This window comes from Chlamydotis macqueenii, chromosome 2 (genome assembly GCF_036417535.1).
Source record: "Chlamydotis macqueenii isolate bChlMac1 chromosome 2, bChlMac1.mat, whole genome shotgun sequence".
In the NCBI taxonomy this organism is placed as follows: Eukaryota; Metazoa; Chordata; class Aves; order Otidiformes; family Otididae; genus Chlamydotis; species Chlamydotis macqueenii.
The window spans coordinates 47,120,166-47,137,892 of NC_141557.1; the positions used below are offsets into that span (position 1 = coordinate 47,120,166).

The window sequence follows — 17,727 nt, forward strand, 5'->3', positions numbered from 1 at the left end:
TTTTTGTTGTTGTTTTAAGAAGAAAAATAAAATTATCTGAGCTCTCTATCCTTTCTGTTTCAGTGCTGCCAGAATTGTTCTGGAATGGCTGTTTCCTTTCTGGGTCTATTGTTTGTTTGTTTTTTTTGAGGTTTTGTGTTTTTTCATATTTGATTTCTGTGCTTGTTTGTGCAATGTAGTATCAGGAGGCTGTCTTTCGTCTCCTATCATATGAGAAAGCAGCACAGAAAAAGACTTCCTTTATTATGTGAGTTGAAGCAGTTGCTGACTAAGGAAGAGAATGATGTTCAGACAAAGTAATAATCTTTTAATTGTTTGACTTCTAGGCACAATGTGCGTGCTGACAAGAATTTGAATTTTGATTTTACTAGTCTGGTTTTGTGAAGTGCTTTAACATCTAATTTTACCTTGAATGCGTATTGTGGTACTGTCTTCCTGACTGACTGCCACAGCTGTTTTATGCTAGTATGTGGCTTACCTTGATGTCAAGAATTTTTTCTGATGCTTTATTTGATTTTATTTTTTGCAAGTTCCTACTACCAGCTTATGTTAGTTACTAAACCTTAGTCTGTTATTAGCAACTCTGAAAAATATCTTTATTACTGCTTTTCGTATCTTTTTGGGTTTTGTTTGTTTTTAATCTGTGGACGTTTTCACAGACCAAATAGGTTAAAACTAAAGTAGATAACAGTTTTGGTTTGTTTTTTTTTTTTTTTCCTTCTGCCTGAATGTATTGTTCAAACCATATTTTGGCAGAACTGCTGATGTGAATATTATGCTAAGGTACCTTACTTGGCATTAATTTTTACAATGGTGATTTGGTATTGTATGGTTCATTTTGAACAGATATAGTCAAGTGAGCAAACCACAAATGTAAATGTTGTAAATTTATTGAGGTTCGAATTTCACCTCTGATTGTTTCCTTTGATTTCTCTGGCCCCTAAACCCATGTGAAACCTTGTATTCCTGCTATTGAATGTGCTATAAATAAAGACCTGTATTCTTTCAGTGTTTGCAAGAGGTGTATTCGGAAAATGGACCATCACTGCCCTTGGGTCAATAACTGTGTAGGAGAGAATAACCAGAAGTACTTTGTACTGTTTACAGTAAGTATTTTGCAAATGGTGTTTGAGGTTGTCCAGTGGGCAGCACTGAAATGCGGTGTGTGAAGCAGCTCCAAAGGCTGGCTTCCTTTTTTTCCCTGTTTCACGAGAACTTTACAGGGAACTGTTGCAGGCTTTGTTTCGTTAATTAGGGAACACACACAACACAGCAATGGGGAAAAGGCATCAGGGGAACTATCACCAGAGTTTTGTGAGGTTTGTGTTGACAGTTGTTCAGCACACTATTTTGGAATGCAAGTAGTTTATTGTGGCGTTGAGCTTGTTGAGAAGTGAGCTGTCCTTTTACAGCATACTGTGGCTGGGATGATCCCAGGCCATATGTAGGGTTCCTAAATATTGTAGTTGTATGAGTACCCATGTGGGATCATATAAGAGCTGTTGCCACATCTAAAGCAAGGAGTGGGAAGTCTGCATCCCCTTTGGCAAGAATTATCCACCTTTTACTTGCAAGTGGCTTATTTTCATACTTGAAAACCAAGGAGGTGTTTGACTTTTTGTACTATATCTGTGGCATTATGAGTAAGAAAATGGGAGTGCAAACTTGGATACTACATATTTATGGAAGGGTTGAAATCTGTTTCATCAAAGCGAACTGCAAAGATCCCGTGGGAGTAGCTTGAACGTTACAAGACTGTGTTTCAGTGATGCTCTGATTTATTAATAAATCTTCTGAGACATCTGTAGGTTCAAGGAAGAATGTTCTCGTATTACCAAGTAAAAAGGGGGAGATTTTCAGTTAAATAGAAAGGCTTACTGTTCTGTGATGTGGTTTGTTAGGATGTTGATTACAAAACAAAACTAATCCTGTTTCTTTCCTTTGAGCAAGAGTTTTTTCACCATGAGGAGTGAGCTAGGTGTTTTAATTGTATCAAAAGCATTTCTGTTTCTGTTAAAACTGACATCTACTTTCAAGCAGACTGTATTAAACACTTAATGTAGTTGAGAGAGAAACAAAATAAGGGTTGCTGGTTTTGTTCTTGGGTATTCTTTTTGAGACCTGAGGAAGTGAAAGAATGGCAGCATGTTCAACAAGGAAAACCAAGAAACTCTACCATCACCTTTTACTTCTTCATGAGGGCTTTCTTGTAACAAACTCCCTCTCACTTCCAGTATCTGCTAACATTTGTCAAATCTGTAGATTCAGGAGAGTCATTTTTAGCCCTGTCTTGGTAAATAGTAGTGTGTATGTAGCATTGCATATAGTTTAAAGCTTTTTATTACAAAGCTAAGACCCCGTTTAAAACAAAAAGGATTAAGTACAAAGCATCGAAGCTTGAGAGAAACTTTTCATGCCAGTGTCTACCTCAGGGGAAAATACTTACTGAAAAAAAAAAAAAAGAAAAAGAAAAATCATTTTTCTGAAACTCATGCTGACAAATAGTAAAAGTGCGTTTTGTGGTTAAGACAAATTAGCTGTTGTTTCTCTGGGAAGCTATAGTGCTCTTAAGAGCAAGGATGTACACTTTAACAACATGATACCTCAATGTCAGAGTGTTGCTGTTCTCTGAAAATTGTGCTGTACTTGTTGGAGATAAGGACAGTAAGCTGTGTGGAAGGCTGTGCTGGGGAGCCAGAGGCTGAGTTTTGTGTCCAGCTGGCTTGGGATTAAACAGTCTCCCTCCTGTGCACTGAGAGCTGCTAGTAAGGTCAGACTGAGTCTGTGTAGTCTTGGTGTTTGCCAGCTTCAGGGTCCTTGTTTAGGAAAGATGGGAGGGCTTGGTGGATTTTGGAGTGGTTTGTTGGTTGTTTTGTTTGTTTGTTTGTTTGTTTTTTGTTTGAAGTCTTAACACTTTGCTTTAATTAAAGTGTTTGGAAGATGTAGCATTTTGGTCTTTAAATTTACCTGATACCTATATTACATCCTTTATTTTTTCAGATGTATATAGCACTGATTTCCCTGCATGCTCTAATCATGGTGGGATTTCACTTCTTGTATTGCTTTGAAGAAGACTGGACAAGTGAGTACTAACAAAGTATCTCATTAAAATACCAGATTAGCCAGTGAATAAAACCTTATGATGTAGTTTGCTTGTAAGGCAACCCCTTTTATGCTGGTTTCAGAAGAATGCTCTCAGGGCTCTGCTGTGCTATCTCTATTTTTTTATTTTTTTATTTTTTTTTTTTATGATCAGTCCTGGAACTTGATAATTCTTTCTGACCTGCTGGGATGTCTGTCCTGAAAAGTCCTGTTTCAATTTAAGACTGATACTGCATAAGGAGAAGCTGAGATGTAAAGACACCTAGATAGTATGTGTGCAATAATCTACTGTTGACATGAACACAGCACTAATTTCCTGAATGCCAGCACGTGATAAGAAGAGTGTGTATGCTTTTTTTAAAAGAGTAATGTGAATCATTCTTGCAAGACTGCCAGAAAAACATGCAAATCAGATCCAAAAATCCACCCGCACAAGAACAAACAATTCCTTTCCACACACACACAAAAAAAACCCCAACAAAACCCCAAACAGACAAACTAAAAACCCGAGCCTTGACTCTGGAGCAGCCAATGAGTAAATTTTCACAAAGCCAGTTGAGATGTGGTTTTAAAAACACAAATAGATGTGTTTTTAAATCCTAGAAAATCCTCTAGGTAATGCTGAGTCAAACAGCAGGCTGTCAAAGAATGCGTGTGCTGCCTGTGGATTTTTTTGGAAGAGCGTTAGCTTAATTTTTCTTGGAATTTCAGTTGTGTCATTCAATGTAATGACCTGGTTTAGTTTATAATACTGCAGAGGATGGGTACATTTGCACGTATCAACTGAATTTGGCAAGGTTATTCTGCAGTTCAAAACTTTGTAAAACAGCTGCCAGGTGAAACTGAGAACATCTGGATTTGACTCCAGTGGCCAGGAACATAGTAGAAGGATACCTCAAAAGACAGAGTTTCCTTTGCTTGCTTTCTCAGAGCCTGGGTCTGTAGGGAAAGCACTTTCCCACCTGTCCCAGGTTTAGGTGGTAGAACAGAGCAGTTAGAGGAAATGGCTCTGTTGTTCCTGCTGCCTTGGATTTGTGCTGATTGTGTTACCTCCTGATTATGGTACCTGTTAAAGTTCAACATCTTATGAGAAAACTAGGGTTTTTTGGTGATGCTCATCCTTGGATTACAGTAAAATCTGGAAATGTTCTAACAGTTATGACACTCAACTCGACACTGATTTTTGCTCTGTAACTTTTTCCTTACTCTTCCTTTCTTCTGCTCCTCTTTTATAGTTACCTTCTCAGATTTTTTCAGCTCTTGCCTGAGTTTGCAGTATAGAGTTTGAGGAAAACTAAGAATTAGGCTTAATCTGCCCTTCTTTAGGTTATGACTTAGAGCAGTTATGAAAGGAAGCATACTCTGGTTTTATGTTGGTGCTACATCTTTGTGTCCTGACCACCAACTTGAGATTTCTAATGGAACTTTATCACTGTGGAAAAACTGCTGGGGCAACACCTAAGTGGAAAAGAAAATTGCATTCTTGAAGTGTTGCAGGGTTTGTTGTTGTTTTGCCTTTTTTTTTTTTTTTTTTCTTTTAAACTTACAGGAGTATCATTTCATTGTTGAATATCCTCAAGAATGTCAGAGCTTCCCTGTGCACCTTTTTGAGAATGGTAATCATATAATTTATTTTGACAGTTTGAGTATGGAAAACTCATGGCTTAGCAGGTGTTTTGCAGCTGCTGCATTACCTGATCTTTCCCCTTCTAACTCTGTTGTTTTGTCTTCACAGAATGCAGTTCCTTCTCTCCACCAACTACAGTGATTCTTCTCATCCTCTTGTGTTTCGAGGCTCTCCTATTTCTCATCTTCACCTCGGTTATGTTTGGGACCCAAGTACACTCCATCTGCACTGATGAAACGGTGGGTGTCTCACACACTCTCTCCTTTATCCTGTCTCTCTCACTATTTTTATAAAGAGAGAAGAGCTACAGGCTTCTGCCTCATTGCATGGGGAGTTCCTGTATGTGTACCCTTTGAGGAAAGATCCAGTGTAATAAAGTGAGCTAGCACAGTGCTGCATTGTGCTCTCTGAAGGTTACTGTGAGAAGTAGAGCGTACACCTCTGTGTTGGCTGGGATGCTGTGTTGACAGTAGCTCTGGTAAGGTAGGCGGTGGTAACTGGGATTGTGCTGTGGAGAGTATTTGTCTCTGTGGATTCAAGAACCTTTGTTCTTTAATGAAGTGCTTTTACATTGATATTGTCTGAATTTCAGACAGTGTTCCCTAGTGTCACTATTTACAGATTTATGTGCTGGAAAGCCAAGATGAGTAGGTGGGGGAGGGATATATATATATATATATGTGTGTGCGTGTATACACACACACTCCTTTTAGTCTAGAAGACTTCCAATTTTAGCTGTTTATTAAACAGTTCAAAAACTCTTGCAAGAGGGAGAAAGAAAAGGGAGTGGAGTAGGCTCATGGAAACCTGCTCGGTACAGTCTGTGGCAAAGCTACCATGTCAATTCAAAGATGGCATAGTAGAGGTTACAGTAGTAGTGTTGCAGTCCATCGTATATCCCTGCATTTGCCCACTTCTGTAAAGATAGAGCTGGTGACTCCTGGGGATGTTCCCACACTTGTGAGTACTGCCGGCCTTCACCAAGCACGCTCAGATACTTGAATTAACTGGAGTTGTTGAAGAGAAGCAATAGTCTTAAAAGAGTGACAACTCTTATTTCCTCCCCTGCCTCCTTTAGCTTTTTTCCCCGCTTCACTTGTTTGCCCGTGGCCAGTTAGGTATTTTTTTTGCTGCCGTTGGAGAGCTATCACTGGCATTATAGACTGTAAGAGCCCATCACTCCTGAGTCTTTTTTGCAGTACTTTTTTAATGCTTGGCTTCTACAAGAGGCTGATGTTCATGCTGTGGCTCTTCTGTGTTCAGAGGAAGACTTCAGCTGTTCTTTCTGCTGGGGAGAGCCCCAGGAAGAAGTACAGCATGTCGTACAGAACAACAAGATCCTGCTGAGCTTGAGTTTATCACTAAGTGTGTAAATTAGGAATGCTGTCTATGAAATAATAATATCAATTTCTCAGTCTTTGAAACCTGTCAAGAATCTGTAGAAGCTGCTTCGGACAGCTTGGCACCCAAATAGGTCCCTCAATTTTCCCTTCCCATCAAATTTTGGGACCTCACAGATGTTAAAAGAACAATGCTACAGTCTAAAATAAAAAGTGAAATGTGATCTCCCCCTCTTGGGTTGTGGGTTTTCATTTTTGTTTTTTTTTTTCAATATGTACCAGTAAGGATTTGGCTCAGTGGAACATCTTGTCGTTGATTTGCTAGCACTGAGCTAGCTGTGTCTCACAAGCGATCTCTTGAGCGGAGGAATATTTCCAGGTGAAATTTTTCCTGGTGTGGTCTCGCAGTGGTTTACTTCACATTTTAGAGATAGGGCTGTGTCTTGCCCTTTCTCACCTTCCTCTTCCAGTCACTTGGAGACCTAATTGCCCGTCTTGTGTACCCTGTCCCACTGGGATGGTGCCTTTCTGCCTGAAGGGATCCAGAGCCCTGATATTTTGTTGTTGTTTCTAGAGGTGACATTTCCCACGGATCAGCACAACTCTTGCAGTTGGCCCATGTTGTGTTCTGCAGAGCTCCCAGAATCAGTAATTGGAGACACACAGATGTATTACAGTGCATTAATCAGTAGCATGGGAGAGACGTGTAGGTCGGGAGAAGCTTACCTTGCAAAAGATCTGAAGTCAAAGAACAGAGTGATCTGCCTGCTGCTGCTGCCCATGGAAGAGTGATGCTCTCCAGTGACTGCACTCATTCATTTTGCTTCTGTGGCAGCCAGGCATAGCTTTCCTTAAAGACCAAATTCGCTTTGTGGGTTTTAGACACAACACAGATAATTTTGGTTTTTTTAATGATCAACTAGTGAATGTTTCAGCTGATTGCTTGATGGCCTATTTTTGTTCTCCCTCTAACCTTTACTAAACAATGCCAATGATTTCTATCAAATCAGTATCTTATTTAACCCCTTTACCCTGCTGTCAGTCCATGCATGTTTTAGCAGTGATTCTAATGAAACATGAAGAGGCAACCAGGTAGACTCAGCTACACTGAGCCATGGGCATTTCCTGAACTTGCTTGGTGAATCTGGGAACATTATAGAGATTATCTTTTGGTTTTTGGGGTGTGGGGTTTTTTTTGTTTTTTTTTTTTTTTTTTTGGTCTGCAAGCTTATAATGGTTCCCTCTAAAACTTTTCCATCTGGTGAGCACATAATACTTTCAGCCATTAAAGCACATAGTTTTTGTTTGGTTTTAGGTGGTGGGATTTTTCTAATTGACATCAAGAGGCAATTGGAGGGCAGGTCTTAAGGTTTATGAAATATCTAGGCCTGAACAAAATGCAAATAATTTTATTTCCAAGGAATACCTTCTATCCTTAATATTTTCTTAGTATAAAGCAATGAGAAGCAAAGGAAAGACAGTGTAGATGCATTTTTATTTTCTTGCTCCATCCTTTGGATAAGGGGTAACTGAAAGTAGACCTTTCCCCAAATCCAGAACTACAAAATTGGAGTGTTTGACTGAAAATGTGATATTTCTGTTTTCAGGGAATAGAACAGTTGAAAAAGGAAGAGAGAAGATGGGCTAAAAAAACAAAATGGATGAACATGAAAGCAGTATTTGGCCATCCGTTCTCTATAGCATGGCTTAGCCCATTCGCAACACCAGACCAAGGAAAAGCAGACCCGTACCAGTATGTGGTCTGAGGAATTCCTGACCAGCATTTCCACTAAAATAGAAACATATTACAGCACTACTGTTATAAATTTTCCATGAATGTTTAAAGCAAAAAGCTAAACAAACTTTTTAATGTCTATTAAATGGCTGATAATTGCAGAGAAAAAAAGCCCTGTATTCCACAATTTTAGATAATTCTGTATCTCTGGCTGAAAGTGCTGCTGCTTTTTTTTTTTCTTTTCTTTTCTTTTTTTCTTTCTTTCTTTCTTTTTTATCTTGTTAACTTTACTGGCCTTTGTTTCTCTCTGCTTTCTGTATGGCATAACTAATGTGGAGGGGTTCCTCTTTCTCTGTTGTGACCCACCTCGTCTGAGTAGATTCTCATGCTGTCTCCTGACTGTGATGAGCTCTGTGGAAGACATATGAGTGCCAACAGCCCTACACAGACACCTTTGGACTTCCTGAAGGAGCACATTGCTCTTTCATAAGTGAACTTGAACAGGGAAGCAGCCACTTCACTTACCAAAAGGTGCAAGACAAGAATGCAACACAGCAAGAGAGCCAGTTGACCTGGTGATCGCGTACGGTTAAAGTACTTAAAACAAATGTTGCCAACACCAATTCCCACCCCACCCTCCTTTTTCCTTCCAGCCACAGACCTGATTCCATCTTTCTGGCATTATTTTATCTGTTCCCTCCGTTGTGCGCAGGAAACTGTTGCCCACTTAGGGTAACTGCAGATTTAGAAGACTCTTTGGATTATTAAATGCCTTACACTTGCAGGAAAGAAAGAAATCGAATTTTCAAGTGTTTAGAATAGCAGAATCATCTTGTTTGTGTATGTTTGTCCTGGTAAATGAGCTGTTAGAGCGATGCCTGCTAAACAGTGTTAATATGGAAAACTGACATGAAAGCCCAGATTACTATAAAGACTAATATTGACAGAGTGTGTACATGTATCGGGGTAATTGATTCTAGATTCTTAGCATTGCCCTGGCTTAGAGCTTTGTAAATCTTTTCTCATATTTATGCATATGTGTGCATGTGTGGAAACATACAGACACGTATGTGTAAGTGTTTTAAACTGGGAAATATTGATGGTAAGGAGCATGCATACTGTTATGAACTGTGTGACTATGAAAGTGGGAGGGACAGAAGGCATTCCAAAAACGGGTAGAGCTAAACCATTCATAACTACAACTGCCATCTTGTGTTTAGGCAGGAATTTTATTATATTTTTTGGATCATGACTCCCATGGGCTCATCAAAGGAATTGCAAACAAAGGAAAAATACAAATCAGCTATGTCCATGACTTCCAAGGAATCTTTTGTTTCCTTGGTTTAAAATAAAATGGTATTTTTTTTGGAAAGTGACCTGTTTAAACTGCTTCAAAGCCATGGGGGAAGTGAGGGAAATCAGGGAAGGAGAAATTTAATGGATGTCTCATTTTGGAAGTAATGTGAATGCTGCATCTTTTCAATCTGTCAATGCTTCCATATGGAAAACAAATGCAATAAAACTTTTCCAAAAAACTTGTTTGCTGTTCTTATTTTCTTTCTTCACTTCAAATGCTGGGAAAAATCTGTAATGGTTTTCTGAACTTTCACGTCTCTACACAAGCAGACAGAAGCATATAAAGGTTGATTAACTGAATGTTTAAATTTTAAGTTTAAAAATGAGTTAATCAGTAGTATACTGATCTGTCAATCATGGGTTTTATTTCACCACTTGGAAGAGGCAGTCAGTAACTGCTCTGCTGTGTAAACAGACTCTGCAGTCCTGCTTGCTCAGGGTTAGTTCATCCGGAGTGTGTGGTAATCTGATGGAGGGAGCCACAGGCTGCACTTGTGCCCCAGTGGGAAGATTCTGTGAAGGAAACGTGGCCTTTGCGTACACATTTTCTTCATTAAGGAAGGTTCAGGAAAAGTTTAGGTTTTGTTTTGATAGTGCTGATAACTGCTGATAGTGGAAAGCTATTGTAAGTAAATACGTAGCTCTGATTTTAGCATGCACTGGTGTTTTTCACATAATGCTCCCAGCTTAATAGTTAAGGGCTGGATCTTTAGCCAGGATCAGTTCAGCCGGTGAGGGACGTGCAGGTGGTAACTTCAACTGGTAGAGAATCCAGCCCTAAAACTGTCTTGCTGCAAAATCAAATGTATTGCGGGGAGAGGCTTTAGTCACCTAGGCAATTAACAAGTGAATGCATCTGTCTATACAGTTCATTGCTTTAAAAATTGTTTTGATTATACATTCTACTGGTGCACATTCCGGTTTTGGTGTATTTTAATAACCCTTATTCACTATGCATTTTGGAGCAAGATTGGTTATGTTGTTCTGATATTTTTACCATTGTGAAAAAACGTGTGGTTACTCGGTTCTTGTTTCAAACAAATGCAAATTGTTAAACAGCTTTATAGAGCATTGATATTTTCAGTCAAACTGTTCTCGTTTTAAATGAGGCGTCGTGACAGCTTGCAGAAATGTCCATGGGTACCTGTGGTGTGCGTGTCTCGGTAACTGGGGATCCTCTGTTTTACTTGCACTGTATGACTCAGTGGTGCCATTTGATGCAATTTGAATGATGTGGGTCAGTATTAATATGAAAAAGGTAGACTTACCAATTTGCTCATGGAAATTACTTTCTCAGACAGGACTGCCTGAATTCAGGTGCTAGTTCTGTTTTAGCACAGCCAAGAGAAATTGAAAGACAAACTTTATCAAAGGCAAGGTGCTGCTTTTTTTGAAAAAGCTAAGTGGTGCTCCAAGTAGAAATGAGTGCAAGGAGCTGCTGTAAGGAAAGTCTGCCTTCATCATTATTTCTGATAGCAATGCTTCCTGTGTATCCCCTTAACGGACAAATTGTTATGATACTTGCCTCTTCTGCTTGCTCTTTCTGTTTGAATTTTAAAAGTGTATTAAAAGAAGTTAACGCATTTCTTCTAACACGCACGAGCTGTCCTGCAGATCGCTTCTGGGTCAGGCCACGCAGCCCGGCATCCTCCTCTGGCGCTGCGCAGGAGCAGATACTGAGGGCAGTAGTGGGAGAAATGGGGTATGTCCTGCAGCGTCACGATGGTAACAGGTCAACCTTGTCTCCTTGTCCCCACGTTTGCAATGTTGTACTTCTTACTGAAATGGGGATGTCTGGTGTTTTGTATTTCTCTGTGTACGTGTTCTGATGCTTTCTGAGCACTTTTGAAAGTGAAGTAGTAGCTGCATGATTGGAAAAAGAAACAGCTGTTAGTGTAATTTGAAATACAAAATTCTCACTTTCTAAAATAATGGTGAGACATTTGGGGTAAACATTAAACATTTTTTTAATTTTTTTTTAATTTTTTTTTTTAGAGGCGAAACCTCACACCCTACTGACTGCAGGGCAGGCAGCCAAAATTAGACCAGGATACAATTTTTTAAAACTTCTGCCCATTTCCAATACGTGCACTGGAGGGATTAGCGAGGTCAGACTGGGAGAGAGAAAGTACACCTGCTCTGATTAACTGCTCCCTAATCTGGCATTAGTACAACCTCAGCCTGACCTTGCTTATCGCCTTGCTTAGCAGATACTGTTCAGAGCAGGTGAACGATGGGGTTTTTTTTGGGAAGTGTCCAAGATCTTGATTCCTGATTTAGATGGCAGCAGGGATCAAACCGGATTACACATAGGACTGAGGCCAGGTTTAAGGCTTGTACTGCGAGGGAAGAGTTTAAATGCTCGGAGTGTGTTTCTCCTCCTGCTCCATGCTACTTGTTTTCCTTCTCTCCAGATACTCACACAATAAAAGCTGCAACTGCACTGATGGTTTGTTACTAACATGTTAGAAACCTCTACAGTTTGCTAAGGAGCAGCCGACAACCGAAGGTCTTCCTCTGCTTTAAGCTGCAGAAGCGTTTGCCTCCTGGCTGCGTGGCTGCGGGGCACTGGAGCTGGAGTATCCCAGAGAAAAAGTGCATGGTACGGCTAAAACGCTTTGCCAAGGCTCTGCTCTGCCACGCGTGAGCACTGCCCTTCTCCCAGCTTGTCCGGCAGGGAGATAAGGATGGGCACTAGCCACGGCATCACCAAGTGCCTCGTTCCCAAGGGGTCAGAGGCTGCAAGTGATTTTTCCCTGGAAAAGTCAAAATTGCTCATTTGCAAGCTTGGAAGCAGTGCAAAGAGACGCGCTGCCTGTGCTCAGCATGCATCTTGCAACGCTAGTGCTTCAGGGCTTGAATTTTGCCTGAAATTGCAACCCCAAAGACTTCACCTTTGGTATTGCGTCATTTCTTTGTGCACATTCACTGCTGGATTTCTCGCAAGTCAGCACGAGAAACGGGGTGTGAATGAAGCTCACAAAAGCTTTGCACGTAAATCTCTGGTTTATGGTGTGTTTTCTCCCGGGCCTGCTGGTACTGACTCAATGTTACTGCAAAACCAAGCTGCTGCTGTATTAAGATGTCATGTTATTTTTAAGGCTTACTGTGAGTGCAGCTTTGATGCCGCTGAGCTGTCGCGTGTATTCATTTCCCCTCCCACAAAGTTTTGAAATGGTTCTTTGGGTCATTAGGAAAAATCTGCAGAATTAGAACGTGAGAAGTGTTATTTTTCATCTAGCTCTTCAAGAGCTGCTCTTTTAAATGGTTTTAACTGAATTTGCTCATTTTTCCATTCCTTGAGCGTCTCAAAACTTGGATCCAGTATTCTTCCTTCTCTGAGAACAGAGTTTCGATGTGGTCACTTGTATATCATCATGAGTGTATGTATCATACGCAGTCATAGATCTGACTCTTCCCTTACGTGAGACAGAGGATGGGCATAAAAAATTGTGCCCTATTTCACGTAGCGGTAGCCTTTAAAAAAAATAATTCTTGCTTCCTTATTTATACATGGAGTAGTCTAGCAGAAGATGATGTCACAGCTCAAATTTGATGGATCTGTTATTTAAATACAATAAAAATGTTTGCTTTACTAGAAGTGATGTTCTTGGAGAGAGAATGAATCAGAATAGTGACTGACGAAGGCTCCGGTCCCGCCTTGAGAGCTCTTCCACCTCTACAGCTTTCCTCGTGTCCCAGCGGGTATCTGGCTTGCATTGTGATGTGTCTTTGACGATATGTTAAATGGGAATTGTGTTCTTCCGTATTTGCTCTTAACTGGCACAAAATAAACTTGCTGTTCTGTCGGCTTCTAATGACAAGCCTAGAAATGGCTGTGGTAAATTCCTGATCACTGGGAAAAGTCGCAGTATTTTGCCTATATCTGAGCTATTGTAAAAATGCCCAAATAAGGTGGAATTTAAAATGTTAATTGTATTTTGTTACTCCTTGGAGGAATTAAAAAAGCATCAGTAAAAGAGATCCATGTTTCCAAAAGGGATGGCTTTTTAAAAGCCGTCTTTTTACCATAAAAATCAATAGCAGCTTGTACCGAAATGAGTCACCGAGGTTCAGATTGTCCATGCATTTGGTCTTGCTTTAGGATTTTGTTGTTAAATTTGGGGATGAAACCAGAATGTCTGTCTTCATTGTTAACTAAATCCCGAGCAATGCCCCGACTGTAGATAGGCAATTTTGCACGTGCTGTGGCGCGCAAATACCTGCTATAAACGTGAGACGACCCAAAACTCTTCTCTTCTTGCAGGGTATCGAGCGTCTTAAAAATCAGAAACCGACCTGGGAGAGGATCAGCGGCTGGGAAGGAATGAAGCTGGCATTCGGTGGTGCCTTCTCCTTGGGTTGGTTCAATCCCTTTTCAAACCTGAACTGTGAGAGCCCAGCGCCGACCGCAGCGGTGGCAGCAGCTCCTGCATCTGCAATAATGACCCAAGAAGAAATCGAGGAGTTTCTCGCTCGAGATGTTGCCCTCCAAGTGTTACAGGAATAAGCAAAGCGTCCTTCAAGATGTCAAGAGTAGCTTTCAGTTTTTTGTTTTTTGTTTTTTTTTTAATAACTACTTGTACTGGAGATTTAAGGGGTTGTTTTTTTTAACATATTTTTGGTGCATTAAAAAAAATCAGGAGTATTTATCTGGAAGTTAGGTACAGCACTGGCAGAAGCAATGCAAATCTCAGAGAAAGCTTTATAAATGATGAGACTCATAAGCTCCTTTTCGGACCTGTGACAACTACTTTATTGAGCTTTTTTATTTGGCCTTTAAGGAAAGTTTCTAATTGTTGGATAGATTGGTCCAGCTCCCAGAAATGTGCAATCCTAAGGAGTCTGCTTAATCTTTTGTTCTTACAGCCTTTTGGAGGGCTAAATGATAAGCCCTGCGCAATGGCCAGATTAGCCCAACTTTAAAGGTTTTCTTGAAAAATGCGGCCTTTTTGGCTCATCCCATGGATGCTGCCTCTGGATTATGAAAGCTGCTGGTGCTCGGGTCTTAGCAGAGGTGGGATAGCGGGGTACAGATACGCAGATCGGCGAGCTCACCCTGGGTTTGATTCCTTTGGGCTCTGAAATACCTCCAGAGGTAAATTTTAACCCTCTGTCCTGGTGGGGCTACCCAAGTCTGGTGGTGCGTGGCTGAGACCAGTCAGCCGGTGGTGGCACCGGGCTGGCAGGAGGATTCACCTGTGGCCAGCACAGCCGAGAGCAGGCACTGGCCAGGTTGTCAAGCTGCTGGCGGGGGGAAGCTTTCACCCAGGGGCTGCAGTTCGTTAGCGCACAGGCCCTGTGGAGCCTGGAGCTGCCTGGCTGGGCTGGTATAGGCCAGGCACTGGGGCTGTTTCTGTGGTCAAAGAAGAGAGGAAGGCGTGAGACCTTGTTGATGGAGGTCCTGGCTCTCTTGCTTTGACTTGCCTAATTTAGATGTCCCTCTTTTTTTTTTTTTTTTTTTTTTTTTTCTTTCCCTTTTCCCCTCAATAGCCAGAGTTAGTTAAGAATTAATATTGTCTCTTAATCTCACTGATGTTTAACATCGTCCTATTAGTACTTGCCATTTTTCAGGGTTTCCTTACACTAATTTTGCAGCCAGCTCCTGGTGAACATTGAGGAACCAGTGGAAGGAACATGCATCGCTCAAGGAAGGTGTCGCTGCAGGTGGCAGTGCTAGCTGCTGCGTTCAGATACATTACAAACCCTTGGCGTGCTGCAGATGTCAGTGTAGTTTTAATTTAGACTGGTTTTGTTTGTTTTGGTTTTTTTTTTTTTTTTTTATTCCTGTCATCTCCCGTAGATGAATTGTCAGTAATTTTGCAGGTTATTGGAAACATGCTCCTGTTTTTCCCCCCACAGGAACATGCTTAACATCTCCCCCTCCCCTGGAACATGGACCAAAGATAATTGCTTCCTGTAGAAAGCAGGAGAAAGGAGTTTGGGGGATGAAAGCATGGTATTATGAAAGACCTAGATTGTTTTTTTATTATTTATAGAAGCAATACCAAATGGAATTTGTACTGGATTTTTTTTTCCTTTTTCCCCCCCAAAAGCATCTTAATATGTGTTAGTGGTGTGACGTTCAGGGCTACCATGGAGGGATGAGCTTCTTTTGTAGCCCTGTCCTCTGCCACAGCAGTCTCTTTTCCTGACAAAGGAACTGGGAACAGAGTGCAGTGACTGTTAGGAGCACAGCTTGGCCAAAATCCAGGGAGTATTTCCAAGCAGTCATGTCATCCCTTATCCCCTCTGGATGGTCTCCTCTTTGTCAATGAGAAATAGATTTAGAAAAAACTCATGTCTGTGCTCTGTGCAGCAGTGTGACAGTGAGGGAAGAAGCTGTCCTGCCTCTGCACTGGCCTATGTTTGTCCGCATCCCACAGGAAAGGGACATCAGGGATATATGTAGATCTATAAGGGATTGCCTATAGGGAACAATAGGGATGTTGCAGGAGGAAGAGTACCTTTTTTACCTCATGTTTGCTAATTTTGGCTTGCTGCTTGGCCTCTGCATCCAATAAATGTCCTTGCCTCCAGTGCTGTGTCCGCAGAGTGGGAATGGTGCTATGGGGTCCAGGGGGGAGAAACTAATTAATGGTGAATTAATCACCTTGAGCAGGTGCATGGGGATGTCAGCTTGGGTGAGACCCCTTTATGCTGCGTTTTGGTGATGCTTCTCAGGATGCAGACCCCACTTAGGTGGTTTCAGGTAGGCATGGATGGAGACAGCAGGTTCACTCTCGAATCCGGTTCACCTCATTGTGAGAACAGCCATCCTTTGCTTCTGTTTCCCACCTCTTGTGTTGTTCCTCAGGTGCTGGCATCTCTGGGCTTTTGTTTGTTTGTTTGTTTTTTAATAGCTGAAATAGAAAAGCAGTGTGAAGAGGCAGGGGAGAGCCAGAATAACTGACTCCCCTCCTCCCACAGTGCAGTTACTGTCCAAGTGAGAGACAGGAATGCGTCCCTGTGCCCTATGCAGAGCCGTAGGCAGCCAGCCAAGCCTTGGCTCTGGTACCTCCCAACACCTCGTGGGGTGACTTCCTTTGTCCAACATGTTGGTTGTTCTGGTTCTCTTGACTGTTGATCTCCCTCATCTGCCTCTTCTTCCTCAAAATGCACATACCCTTTGGTGTATCTCCTCTGTCTCAGTATAGTGTGGCAACCATCAGAAATTGCAAAAGTCTTCACAAGTCAGAAAAATCTGTTTTGTCCGCAGCTCTGGCGTAAACCTCCTTCTTTAATGACTACCTGGTAGCTTGAGACCAAATGTGACTTTCATGACATTGAAACCAAACTCACTGTCTTCCCTCCACACGCTCCTTGCCTCCCGTTAAATCGTGCCTTCATCTCCAGGCCATGCTCCTATGATCCCCACCGGCTCGTCAGGCCCCGAGGACGGCGTGACTCAAGAGCAGTCGGTGTACTGCAGTCCGCTGGAGATCCCACCGCTGCTCCGGCGTGAGGTGTTATTACATGATAGACAGGGTCATGACAGACGTAAATAGCAATTTTCTACTTTTTGTTTGGTGTCTTTGGTGTTTTCTATGCAAGTAAAGAACTTACATGTCTTTAAAAATATATATTTTGCTGTTTGTAACTCCTTTTTATGCCTCTGGTTGCTATTGTACTTATTAAAGAACTAATTTTTCCATCTGCCAAAGACCACCTGCTCCTCCCTTCCTCGTGGTTGTTGTGCATGGACCCATCCGTCCCCTCTGCCTGCGGAGAGGGGCTCCCACTCCCGGCCCTTGTGGGGACCCAGCGCTGCCATGGAGCGTGGACACACCACGGGCAGAGGGGTGGCAGGGGCCAGGGTGCCCTGACCATCTTCTGTAGCCCAACCTCTGCCTGGGTGCTCCTCTGGGAATTCCCCAAATCTTTGAAACACAAGGAAGTGGTCAAAACCTTGTTTTCTCCTCCCTTTGTTTCCTCCTTCCTTTTTATGAGATGGCGCATAACCAGGCATAGTTGCCATTTCTTTTTTCCACTCTACAGCCCTAATGCTTGACCATTGGACTTTCAGATAAACAAACCCCTGCACTACTGTGTGGCTCGATTTTCTCTTTCCTCACAGAAATGCTGGAAGCCCCAGCGCCTGCGTGCTGCTGGCCACGTTTTGGTGATGCTGTGGAGCAGAGCTGTCCCTTGCCGCTGGTGGGCTCAGGAGGTGCTGGGGTGTGCAGCTCAGTGGCGGGGCTGGGTGTGCTCCAGCTGTGCACAGCTGTTGTTTCCTTCCGTGTGACTTTGGCTGGAAGAGCTCCAGATGTACACGGCTGTACAGGTCCCACATTGTGATCCAGCAGCGTTCAGAGTGGAAGAGGAAGGACAGAGGCTGTACGTTTCCAGGAAAGCACTGGTAATGCTGCTGGAAATGGTACTTCTTCCAAAAATGCCCAAGAATCCCCAAAAGAGATTGGGTGGGAGGGAAGGAAGATGTATGAAAAATGGTGTTTGGGGAGACTGAGCCAAGTTTGCTCTTTTTGTTATCTAAAGCCAAAAAGGGCACATGCCGGTACATTCCCCAGCTGGCTAGGTGGGAGGGAGAGGGAATTGCCCAGGAGGGA

The 17,727-nt window shown here is 42.1% G+C and overlaps 1 protein-coding gene across 5 annotated transcripts in view; it reads left to right on the forward strand.

The window, feature by feature from the left end:
• Nucleotides 1-16,817, forward strand: part of ZDHHC3 (zDHHC palmitoyltransferase 3) — a 33,693-nt gene extending 16,876 nt beyond the window's left edge. For 3 of the 5 annotated variants that reach the window (XM_086742844.1, XM_086742845.1, XM_086742846.1), the window contains exons 4-7: nt 1,010-1,106; nt 3,001-3,082; nt 4,838-4,968; nt 13,428-16,817. In XM_086742844.1, coding sequence (XP_086598970.1) covers nt 1,010-1,106; nt 3,001-3,082; nt 4,838-4,968; nt 13,428-13,670 — 553 coding nt within the window. In that variant the 3' untranslated portion in view covers nt 13,671-16,817. Of the gene's footprint in view, nt 1-1,009; nt 1,107-3,000; nt 3,083-4,837; nt 4,969-7,676; nt 9,053-13,427 lie in introns of those variants that run through there. The other 2 variants (XM_086742847.1, XM_086742848.1) reach the window with 2 other exon arrangements.
• Nucleotides 16,818-17,727: the final 910 nt, after the last annotated feature.